We start from the raw sequence: 11325 nt of genomic DNA, 5'->3' as shown, positions 1-11325 counted from the left end.
CCTGATTACACTAAAGCAGGAGAAACAAATCCCCAGATTTCCCTTTCAATAGAAAATCTTTGGTTTGGGGATAAAATCATTTCTGGAGTTTTTCATGTTCTTATGGGTTTTCCTCAGCGGGGAACCAGTGATGGGGGCTGGCATGGAAAGGTAAGGACAGATCTCCAAACTGAATTGCCCTACGCAGATTTCCAATTCCTCGGAGAATTTGCATTCACCTACTGATTTGACTGACCAGCTCCAAGCTGATGCAAATGACATGCAGGATTTACTAGGAGGAAGAGGCTGGTGGAGGGGAAGAGCTTGCAGACTTCTAATCTAGACGGAGGCCCTTCCTATGGGAGGCTGGCAGAGGATAGCTGTTCTGACTTCCCAAATTTTGTTGAAAGGCATTCTACTTATTTTGGTCAAAGTCTTGTCTAAGGGCCATAGGTGTGTTGAGAAAGTAAAGTGGCAATTCAGTTAATTGGAATCAAAAGGTCTACTATCCCTCAGCAGTTGCCATTGGGTAATTTTCCCACCTGGAATCTATAGAATCAGATTATAGAAATTTGGTGCTGGAAGGGCAGTGTGTATGTGGGTTGAGGAGAGGTTTTGGCAGGCAGGAAAGAGGGAAGGGAACTAACATGCATGTGTGAGGATTGTTACATGTTTTCTTCATTGAATCATTTCAAATGTGCTTTGAGGAAAGTAATTCTCCAAGAAATTGAGGCTCAACCTACAGCAAATTGTTGGAGATAGTGGTTAGATGGGACTAGAATGCTGTATGGCTACTATTCCTCCTGCTGTTCTGTAGGAAGATCCATCTTGACTGGAAAGAGGAGACTCTCACCCTGGTCATATGCACTTTTCTTTTTTCTAAAAGGAAAGCAGGAGTCCAGCATGAGCAAGATGGTCAGGGGCGTGTCATGGCTGGACCTTCTGCTTTCCCAAATGGCCACACTTCTCAGGCTTTATGACGTGGCTCCCTCAAAAGCAACATTCTAATTTTCCAGTCCCCAAATGGAACCCAAATTACATTGTTTCATGCACATGTGAGCTGAGCCAGGCCTTCCTTAACAAGAAAGCAACACCATAAATCAAGGAATCTTGCAAACCAATTTTAATAGAATAAAACCTACACATTTCCCAAAGCCACTGAACTGAAACAAAACCAGATTAAAATATTCTCAGTAAACCCAAATCAAGCCAATAGTTCCCTTGGGTTGAGTCTATTGCCACAAGTCAATGTCACTGAGTGCCCAGTTGCTCCGTGAGGCTGAGAAGTTGGCCCACAGAGGATGCTGGGCCGGGGGCCCTGGCTCAGGCAGCTGTGGGGTGCAGGAGGGCTCAGGTAGCCCTCACCTGGCCTGGCCTCTGACTCCTTATCTGCAACATAATGCGGTTGCACTCTTTCCGCTAAAACAACATAAATCAGAAGCAGTGGAAACTTTTTAAAGAAGGTTTATTTTCGGGGAATCTAATATGTAGGACTGATAAAAGCAGAGCATCTTGGGATGATGTAGCTGGTTGTGGCTCAGCAGATCCGGAGTGAAGTATAAAAGTAATAAAGGGTAATAGTTATCGTGCCCTGTACTTTTCTAAGCCCTTTCTCTGTAATAACTCACTAATCCTCATAAACATCCTTGTGAAGTAGGAAATATTATCGTTATCCCAATTTTACATTTAAGAAAGCTGAGGCACAGAGATGTTAAGTAAATTGCCTGAGGTTATCTACCTGGTGAGAGGAAGTGTGGGATTTGGAGCCAGGCACCGTGACTAGGATCGCACCGGTTAACCACTCTGCTCTGTTAGGGCGGCCAGCCAGATGTGTCGGCCCCTGTCATGTAAGGGACACGAAATCAGAATAGAATACATCAGAGAGTTGGTACCAGTGAATTCAGGTCTCTATCAGGGATTCCTGATGTGACCCCCAAAGTGAAAGGTGGATCCTGAGCCCAAGTAGGCAGAATCCTCGGGTGGACAAAACCAACACCCTCCCTGTTACTGCCCTATCTCTGAGGACAGCTTTGCTCCTGACACAGCACCTTGACACTGCAGGCTGTTGTCCAGCCCTGAAACCCACTCTTTGAAAATGTTGCTTTGCCTGTAATTGCAATAGGCTGAAGTTCTAAGGCCAAGTGCGGTTTATCAGAAATAAGTGATTTACTTTATTGTCTAATTTGAAAACCCTTTCCATGCCTCCCAAGAGGCTACTTCAGAAATTCACAAAAGGAAAGAGTAAATATGAACTACAGAATAGTGAAAAGTGTTTTGCCAATATGACAGAAGAATTTTAAAACACATTTTTTGAAGATGGTTTTATTATAGTAGACATATATCTTTGTCTTTTATGTGAGTGACTAACACTATCCAGTTATGAATGGAAAAATAACTCAAGGCAATTTTAGATAAAGTAAAAATATAAAGATATGTTCAGTGCATGTAATAAATTTCTTACTTTATACATAAGAGTCCAGTCTATGGCTTTTTGTTTTCTTAATAGTATCACTTGAAGAGCAATTTTCAATTTTGATGATGTCCAGTCTGTCACATTTTTTGTTTTATGGGTTGTGTTTTTGGTGTCCTAAGAAATTTTTGTGTGACCTAAGATCACAAAGATTTTGACTTGACTTCCTCATTCAAAACACTTCTTAAGATACGCTTGTGCCAGGCACCCTGCAGGGGGCTGTTAGTGTAAAAGTGCATAAAACACTTTCCTCCCCTCCGAGAGCCCTAGTAGGGGGCAGAGAAACTTGAGCAACCCATCGCAGGCGGGCACTGGGTCGCTTTTACAGACGCACTTGCAGTGGGGACACCAAGGAGGGAGTGCGTAGCACTGCCAGAGTCATCGGAGGAAGCAAGGGCTGGCTTGGGTGGTCTGATACAGGATCTCATGACCAAAACTCTGGCTGAGGGGAAAGTCACAGAGACCCTCAGAGGACTGCAGAAGAGTGTTGCTAAGAGGGGTTGGGGAGGAAGTGAATCGTCTTCCACTGCCTTGAAAGAGACTAGGCAGAATTTCCTTGGAGATTTTTACTGGCAGAGACTACCTCTCCAGTCTAGCAGGGGTGACTGAGGTCCTTAATTAAAAAAAAAGAAAAGACAAAATCTGTAAGTACTGACAGTGAGGACACTGCCCCCAAGATTGTCCCCATCTAAGGTCAACATCTCAGGCAGCTGGGATGGAAGAGCTGCTCATCTATCCTATTGTCTTTTGGAAAGACAAGAATGGTATTGTCAGTTTTCTATTTCCTCGCAGCGATCAAGACCGGTCTTTTCAGAAGCTGAAGTTCTCGAGCGGCAGTGACCACAGGAGTGTTCACTCCCTTCCCGTAAGGAGGGTTAACCTGAGGCATCTCCGTATGAGCACCAGTATTAAGGTCTAGGTCATGAACAGCTGTTCCTTCACTTGGCAAACAAGCTTTTGATCAGGATTGGCCCCAGGGACTATTCTAGGAGGAACGGGCAAAGAAATGCAGCAAAGAGAGAGGCTAGCTCAGTTTTGCACGAGGGTCAGAATCTCAGGGCTTGAAGGCAGAACACTGGTCTGCTACCCAGTGCGGTCTGAGGACCAGCAGCATCGAATCACTTGTTAGAAATGCTGAATCTCAAGCTTCACCCGGACGGAGCAGGGAGGAAGAGCAGACCTTCTGCCCATATTTCCCAAGATGTTGCTATTACCGGCAACATCTGCTTTCTTTTTCTAATCAAGGCCCTCAAGTGATCTGCAAGCACTTTTCAGGTTTGAGAAGCGCTAGCTTAGTTCAGTGGTCACCTTATGGATTCCAGGGACAGACAGCCAAGGTCAGTTAGCAGATGAGAACGATCCTTTGACTTTTCTTTTTAGATTAGGCTGGTTAGATAAATCGATGAAAATGAATAAATGACTATATTTTAAGGGCAGGTAAGATGTTAGTTACCCTTTAAAAGAGCTAATTTTTAGAGCAAACTTGTTGCTTAAAAGGTTTGAAGGAGGAAGAGAACTTTGGTATGTAATTCTGTGTTCATTTAACTTAATTCTGCAGTATATCCAGTATTAGAAAGCAGCATTATTGTGTGTACTATTAATGCAAATTAGTTGTCAATTATTCTGTGTACTGTTCAAATGGCCACACATTGTTTTTCAACAAATTGATGTAAGTAGTGGTTTCCAAACTTTAGTGCATATCAGATTCACCCCTAGAGCTTGTGAAAACATTGCTAAGCCCCCCACCTAAGTTTATGGTTCAGTTTATGGGGTGGGAACTGACACTTTGCATGTCTAGCAATTCCCAGGTGACATTAATTCTTGGTTATAGAAAAAGTAGCTTCAGATGCATTTTTAGCACCACAGGAAATACCTAGACCCTTATTATTTGTTTCTGTGCTCTGATGATATAGCATATAGGGCCACATTTCAGCAGCCAATCCAAGGTCATGGGAGTCAGTGTACCTGGGACAATTTAAATACAGAAATCACCTAACAACATTCTCTGAGACCATTCAGTTCAAACTTCTGCTTTCCACACCTACATCCGAGTTGCTAACAAACCGTAATTTGCTTCATTTTCCATTCTTCTCTTAGTTTCTACCCACCAATGACAACAAATAGATAGTTCTGGTTGTTTTATGTTGAAATTCTAAGCATCTACAGGTTGGCAGTTGGCTCCATTGGCCCGTGCTGCTGAGACATTCTGAGCATGGTGCCGACCGAGCTGTGTGGCAACCCTCTGGTCTGGTATGTAGATATGAGCTTGACCCCCATTCATGCCCTCAGCACCTATAGGCTTCAGCGGAATTAAGGAGCAGTTATCTCGTGAAAAGGCCCGGGGTCCTTTAACTCTTGGACTCACCTCAGTCCTCTGTGTACTGTTACACCTTTGGCACAGCATAGGACCCAAGCATCTCTGATCGGGGTTCCTCCTGGCTGGTTTCTCCACCTGTGGCAGCTGCTCAGCTCTGAACTGGTGCTGCCTGTTTAAAGGTTGTCTGCAGACCGCTGTGTGACCCAGGCTTCCTGCCAGGGAAAACCCAAGGCTGCCCTTTATACCATGAGTGAGTGGAGACAGGACTGACCTCCCTGGAGCACCTTGCCTGTCTGACTCCATTTCATCTTATTAAAAATAGACACTTGGGATTTTTCTTTTTTAATAAAAAATTTATTGAGATGATGCAATTATAGGCTTTTCTTTAAAAATTATTTGCAACTCACTGGCCCTGAGAAAAGGCATTTTTTTTCTTTTTGTTACATTCATTTGATTCAGTCCCTTATAAACCCCACACCTCATAAACAACGAGATTAGAAATTAAAAAAAAAAAGAGAGAAAAGACAAAGAGATTCTGGTTTTCAGGTGGTTGCAGTCACAAAGAGAAATCTTCAAGAATGTTCCCTTGGCATGTGTGAAGAAGTCAGGGAGTCCGCAGTTGTTTAGTGTTGATGCCGGTCGGGCCCAGAGTATCGGGTTAGTCTGCTGTGGTTTTAGATGGGCAGGGATCACTGTGTCCCCTCCCTCCCCCTGCGCTGGCTTCCTGGTGTCACTCTCCCTTCATTCCAGGTTTCTGCCCAGAAGAGAAGCAGGTGGAGTGGGAGAGAACTAACTAGCACCGAATGCTTGGGCAGAGAGAAATGCCCTTTGTTCTTTGTGTATTTTCCCGGACCTTTTATCTTCAGCTTCCTGGGTGAGAACGGGTCAAATGCGGGTATGATCAGGCTGGATCCCAAACCAAACTCTGTCCCTGGCACGCTGTCTACTCTTAGGGCAAATCCTATTACCTCTCTGATACTCAGGTTTCCCTTTCTGCAAAAGGGAGTTCATATTTCAAAAATGTATTCAGAGCTGGAGCCCAGGTAGGGAAAGGGGGAAATGGTGGTTAGGTGAATCCTGCCATAGCCTTTAAGTCTCAGCTAAATCTATGTTCTCAGTGTAAAAAGACAATGGATCAGAGGCTTCCAAAGACACCGCTGAAAGGAGCAAATCCATCAGTCTGTTGTTCCTCTTTTCCTGTGAGGACTTCTCCCCTCCCCCCTGGTCCCGGCTCAGAGATCTGGAACATAGGTGATGCTGCCTTAGGACAGACCCAATTGCCTTGGGATAAAAAGATCTTAGAGATGGTGTTACTACCACATAGCCAGTCCAGCCAAAGGCCACTGTTATCTAGCAGGTACCCCAGCTAACTCTAGGCGCAGGGAGAAGATGCTAGAGGATTTCAAGATGCAGTGATAGTATCCGATCCGGACACAGGTGGAGAGAGCAGAATCCCCACCCCACCCCGCCCCCTTCTGCATTTTCCTTTCTCAATTTCTGATTATGCAGCCAAGAATGATGGCAGCAGGAAAAGACCAACTATTTAGGTCATAGACGTGCTTTCAACTGGGACCCAGGTGACATTTTCATCACCCCTAGTACGTAGTGCTGAAGTGAGAACTGTCATGCTGGATGGATTCTGCAGGTAGAATGTAAGCTCTCAGAGGGAAGGATTGTGCCTGATTCAATTTTGAATTCCTCACAGTGTCTAACAGGTGCTTCATCAAGGTTTGCTAAATTCGATCTGAAGTCTCTGGGGTCTGCAGTGTGTGACTCCTGTACCCCTGGTGTCAGCACTGCCCAGGTGTTCTCTCAAAGAACAAGTGGGAAGGTCTTTTGCTGGTAAGGGAATCAACAGAAAATCATTATTGGTAATACCTGGGTGGGAAATCAACACTAGACTGGAGTTAGCACCTTCTATTTCTTCTTTAAGTGGCTGAAGGTGTCATCCTAAGTCTTATATATTCTCACTGAATATTGCTTTAATACAGAAATCCTTGGGGCACAAGAGGATTTTCCTCCATAATTGAACCCTAAGGTTCTTGGAATGATAAGAGCCTGACCCCTCAGACCTGGTACAGGGAACAGAACGAGATGTCCCGATCTTAGGGAAGAGCATCATGCCCTGGTGTCTGATTTCACAATCACACAATGGGCCCCCGTAAAAATCCACCCTTTCTCTCCAGCTTTCGCAACACACCAGGTATCTGGCTACATCTCTCCCTTTGAGATACAACATCAGTCACCTCTGAGGCTGGGAAGTGTATCAAGGTGTGCTGCCGAACACTCTTGAAAGACATCTGTGGCACGCTGGGATCCGGCTGCATTTCCTCACCCTCCAAAGCCGCTGCAGACCAAACCCTTCATAAAGGGAGGCTTGAAGGTCCCTGGCCTCACTGCAAGCCCGAGATTCTGGAAGCGGGTGTGGGGGGACTGTGGGATGGTGAAAGCGAGCTGGGCACCTCCATATGTCTGTGTGGTGTGACATGAGGCAGGAACGGACAGACTGAAGAGCCTGATCATCTCCTTAATTCCAGTGTCCTTAAACCACAGTCGATTTATTTGTGTCTCCTCCCCCGCCCCCCGGCTGGTGTCCTTGTCAGGAGGCTGGGGGAGAATCGTGTGGGCCTGATTCAACTCAGGTGCCTAGAGAAGAGGCTGGGGGTCTGGCAGCTTCACCTGGGACCCGCTGCTGACAGTCACACACGCAGCCTGGAGGACCTATGAGATGCTTTGTAAGGCCGGTCTAATCTTTTGAATTAAAAATACACCATACTCCTAATATTGGAATCTGAACCTGTATTGGAAGAGTCAATTTAGACAGCTAGAGAAGGAAAGCAAACCCAGACAGCTCTCTAAAAATGTTATCATCTGAAGTACTAAGGGGTGGCGCCTACCTCACTTTCAAAGATATTATTGAGCTTATTTTGAGGTGAAAAAGAGCCACGAATGGGTCAATTCTGAAACACAGCTATGCAAGGAGGAAAGAAGGAAACGGTGCTGTATTACTGTATTGTATCTGAGGAATTTCCTTTCTGCCCACGCTGGGTAAACACCGGCAGCAACCAAGACTGTGCACTCCAGGGTCCTCCCCTCTCAAATGTCCTGTGTCCTATGGGGACAACGAAACTTCTAAAAAGCCTAGGAATTGAAAAAATAGGTGCGGGCCTGGAGCTGACCATGTGACAACCTTTGGGCTGGAGAAGAGAAGACCTGACCTGCCTCACTAGCCTCTCTAACCTGCAGACCATCAGGCCTCTGTGGTCTTTTTGGATTTTCCACTCGGTAAAGCTGATCCCAAGGTGACAGGGCCGTCCAAATAACTCGGACAGCCTTCCATCCTGAGCTGACGCTCTGACAGAGCTGCGTGACTCGCACGGCCATGTCCAGGGCGGTCTGCTAGACCAACACTCATCTCCTGTTTTGGGCCTCCCTCCGACAGGCAGCCAAATGCCGGGGTGTGGGTTTGATTTAGCAGTGCTGGCCCCAAAGCACCCAGGCCCCCAATTCTGCTTAGGTGCCAATTGCTCCCAGACTCTCCAACAGGCTGAACTCTTGGGAGAGGAGGCGCAGGAAAGGAAAGAGAGGAGAGAGAAAAAGAGAGCCCCCCTTTTCACTTTATCTTTTTTAAAAGCATCTTTTTTTCCCTCCCCCACTCCCAGCCAAGACCTAACAGCAACAGGAACAGACCTGATCCACTTGCCAGGAGAGAGGAGCCTGAACCTTTCTGCAAATATTCTCTTTCCTGAACAACTGGGTTTGCCGCACTTTTGTGAGATTTGCAAAAAAAAAATATATATATATGTAATAGATATATATTTCCATAAGAAAACAACCTGGGATGTCTTCCCCTAGATGAACGATGAAAAGTCAAACTGCATGGTCTTAAAAAAACAGAAACAAAAATGCCATGAAACTAACAGTGGACGGAAGGGTGAGGGTGAGGAATTACAGACAGATTCCGAATGAGTCGGGAACGCGAAACGCGAGTCCCAGGCTCGCGCCCTTGGCCAGAATGCCAGCCCCGCCTTTGCCGGGTGGTTTGTCTAAGGTGCTCTGGGGTCCCTCCGGGTCTGCAAGAGAAGGGTCACTCCCACTTCTGGGTCTTTTTCTTCCCCACTCTCCTCAGCCCGCCTGCTCCGTCCCGTCTCCAGCGGTCCTGGGGGGCTGGGCTCCCTCAGCGGCGGCCCGCTGCGAGGGGGTCGGTTGGTGCCTTCAGCACTCATCTTCTTGGTATATTTGTTCATCCAGCTCCTGGGACTCAAGGTGCTCCAGACGGTCCGTTCGGCCACTCATGATTTCATCCGGGGTTTTCATAAACCTTTGGGAGAGCACATGGAGGAGTCAAGGGATTACATTTTCCTAAAGCGGTCTTCACCCTGAACTCGAACCTAAAAGGAAAGGCCCTATCGCCTCCGACAGCTGGAGAGCTACTGAACCAGCTCTGAATGCTCACTTAGTGCCAATTAGAAAAAGGCACCCCTTGCCCTGACTGCTTGAAAAATGGCGAAATAACTATAAAAAAGGCTATGATGACCGCAAGGCAGTGAGCACCCACTGGCACGGCACAGTGTGTCCCTGCGTGGCCACACAAGGGGACCCTGGCATGGCTCACTTATCTGTTGTTCTTATTTTGAGAGAGTTACATTGTACAAGGACCCATGGGAGCTGTAGTGCCATTTCCACCCTGGACTATAAGTCCAGGGAATGGTATCCAAAAGTGGAATTTAACTCAATGGATACAATTAAACATTGAGTGGAAATTTTGGATAATTGGGTCAGTGAATAGTGGTGCTTTTGGAAATCAGAAAAGCAAAAAGAAAATCTTCAGTGTTATCACGGATGTTTCCTGAGTGTAAACAATGAATCCTCTTTGGTTTATCTTCCTACACAGCGAGGTGCATACAGCAAGCCTTATTTTCTTGTTCATTGGGTTCACATGGAAATAACTCCGGTGACATGTTTCAACCATGATTGCCATGGTTCAGGAGGCAGCCAGATACAAATGTCCTGCCCTTACAGTGTGAGTGTGCTGTTCCACAGCCCAGCTCTGGGCTGGCACGCTGTGCCCCTCCCATGTTCTCTGCCTTGCACCAGAGGAACTGTCTTAACACATATTGTACATTTTCTCTCATTCCTCTATCTTCAAAAGCCTATGATGGCCACTTATCAAGTCAAGGATAGGCTCTCTGCCTTCCCACTGGGGCCCTTTGTCACCTTCTCCAGGAAACACTTGATTTCCACTATTTACTAGCATGAATCCTCCATTCCAGTATGGCGAGTCTTTTTCCTCTACGATCCTGGCTCATGCCATCCTCCAAACCTCTCACTTGGCCCGTATTCGGAACCCTCTTCCCTCTTTCCCTGTCTGAGCCCTGCTCACTCCTTGAGCTCCACCTCATCATCAAAGAGCTGCTGATGGCACCAGTTCTACAGCAAAGCCTTCCCTCCCTCAACTCCTATCTATCTTACAAAGAGTACCCACTAACACTTCACTTGATTACACCCTGGGTTTTATACCAAGAAGTCTTCCTTTTGTGGCAAGTCTGGCTGGCAACACTTAGTTCCTCAAAAACGACTAATCTCCCTCACTAATAGCACTGTTCTTTCCTTTTCATCTTGTTAAAAATCACTACTGGAAACCTATGAACCTTCCAACCACCATGGCTTTTCTTCTCTGCCCGTATTACCGAACTTCTCAAGCAGTATGATTTGGAGCGTCTGCAGCCTGTCTTCTACATTTTCTCCCCTATCTAAAACTTCTCTCTCAACACCTGAAGCCACTAATGATTTCCTCCAGGCCAACCCCACAGATATACTATATTTGGCCCTTTGGACTACCCCTTCATCTTTTGACTGTTTTTCCATATTAAGATTCTGATATTCCATGCTATGCTTGTCAAGAAATAGTTGTTGAAAGCCTCCATAAGTTGTAAGACAGAATTATACAAAATATAACCCTCTGCCTTCCAGGAGGTTATGATCTAGTTGTGGGGAGAAGGACTTCATTATGTGGTTTAGGGCCAAGGGAACCCAAGAGATGATAGAAGAAGATATCTGTGTGTTTGTGCAGATGAAGACGACCGTATAAAGGTAGTGGATTTGAGATGGACCTACAGAGCCTATGTATTAAAAAAGCAAAAGTTAAAGGATATACGTTTCTAGCACAGGGAATCATATTTGAGTTGTCGGGTAGCTGGCAGTGTATATTATAAATCTGGGAGGCAGGAGCGTGGACCAGAGGTAGAAAGAGAATGTTGAATTAATCTGGGTGTGAATATGATGTTAAGCTATCAGTATCCACTGCTTGGGAAGCAATCATAATGCTTTTGCCTTTCTTTAATCTTCCAAAGCACAAGAAGGTGCTTATCATTGGTATACAGTAGTCCCTCGCTATATCGTGGTTCACTTATTGTGGCCTTGCTGTATCACAGGATTTTTAAAAATATTATATTTAATTATTTATTGCAGATTTTTTGCTATATCGTGGGATTTTGCGGTACTGTATACGGATGTTGTTAAAGTTCCGTAGGTTTAAGAGTGTAGAATAAATGTAAGG

At 45.7% G+C, this 11325-nt stretch overlaps 1 protein-coding gene across 2 annotated transcripts in view; it reads right to left on the bottom strand.

The window, feature by feature from the left end:
• Nucleotides 1-8565: 8565 nt before the first annotated feature.
• The window catches only part of ETV6 (ETS variant transcription factor 6), a 214333-nt gene continuing 211573 nt past the window's right edge, over nucleotides 8566-11325 (bottom strand). For both annotated transcript variants that reach the window (XM_090272850.1, XM_090272851.1), the window contains exon 8: nucleotides 8566-9087. In XM_090272850.1, the coding sequence (XP_090128976.1) occupies nucleotides 8982-9087 (106 nt within the window). In that variant the 3' untranslated portion in view covers nucleotides 8566-8981. The remainder of the gene's footprint in view (nucleotides 9088-11325) is intronic.

This window comes from Furipterus horrens, unplaced genomic scaffold, assembly GCF_987537825.1.
Source record: "Furipterus horrens unplaced genomic scaffold, mFurHor1.1.pri manual_scaffold_4, whole genome shotgun sequence".
NCBI classification, from domain to species: domain Eukaryota; kingdom Metazoa; phylum Chordata; class Mammalia; order Chiroptera; family Furipteridae; genus Furipterus; species Furipterus horrens.
This window is presented reverse-complemented; position numbering and strand designations above follow the sequence as displayed.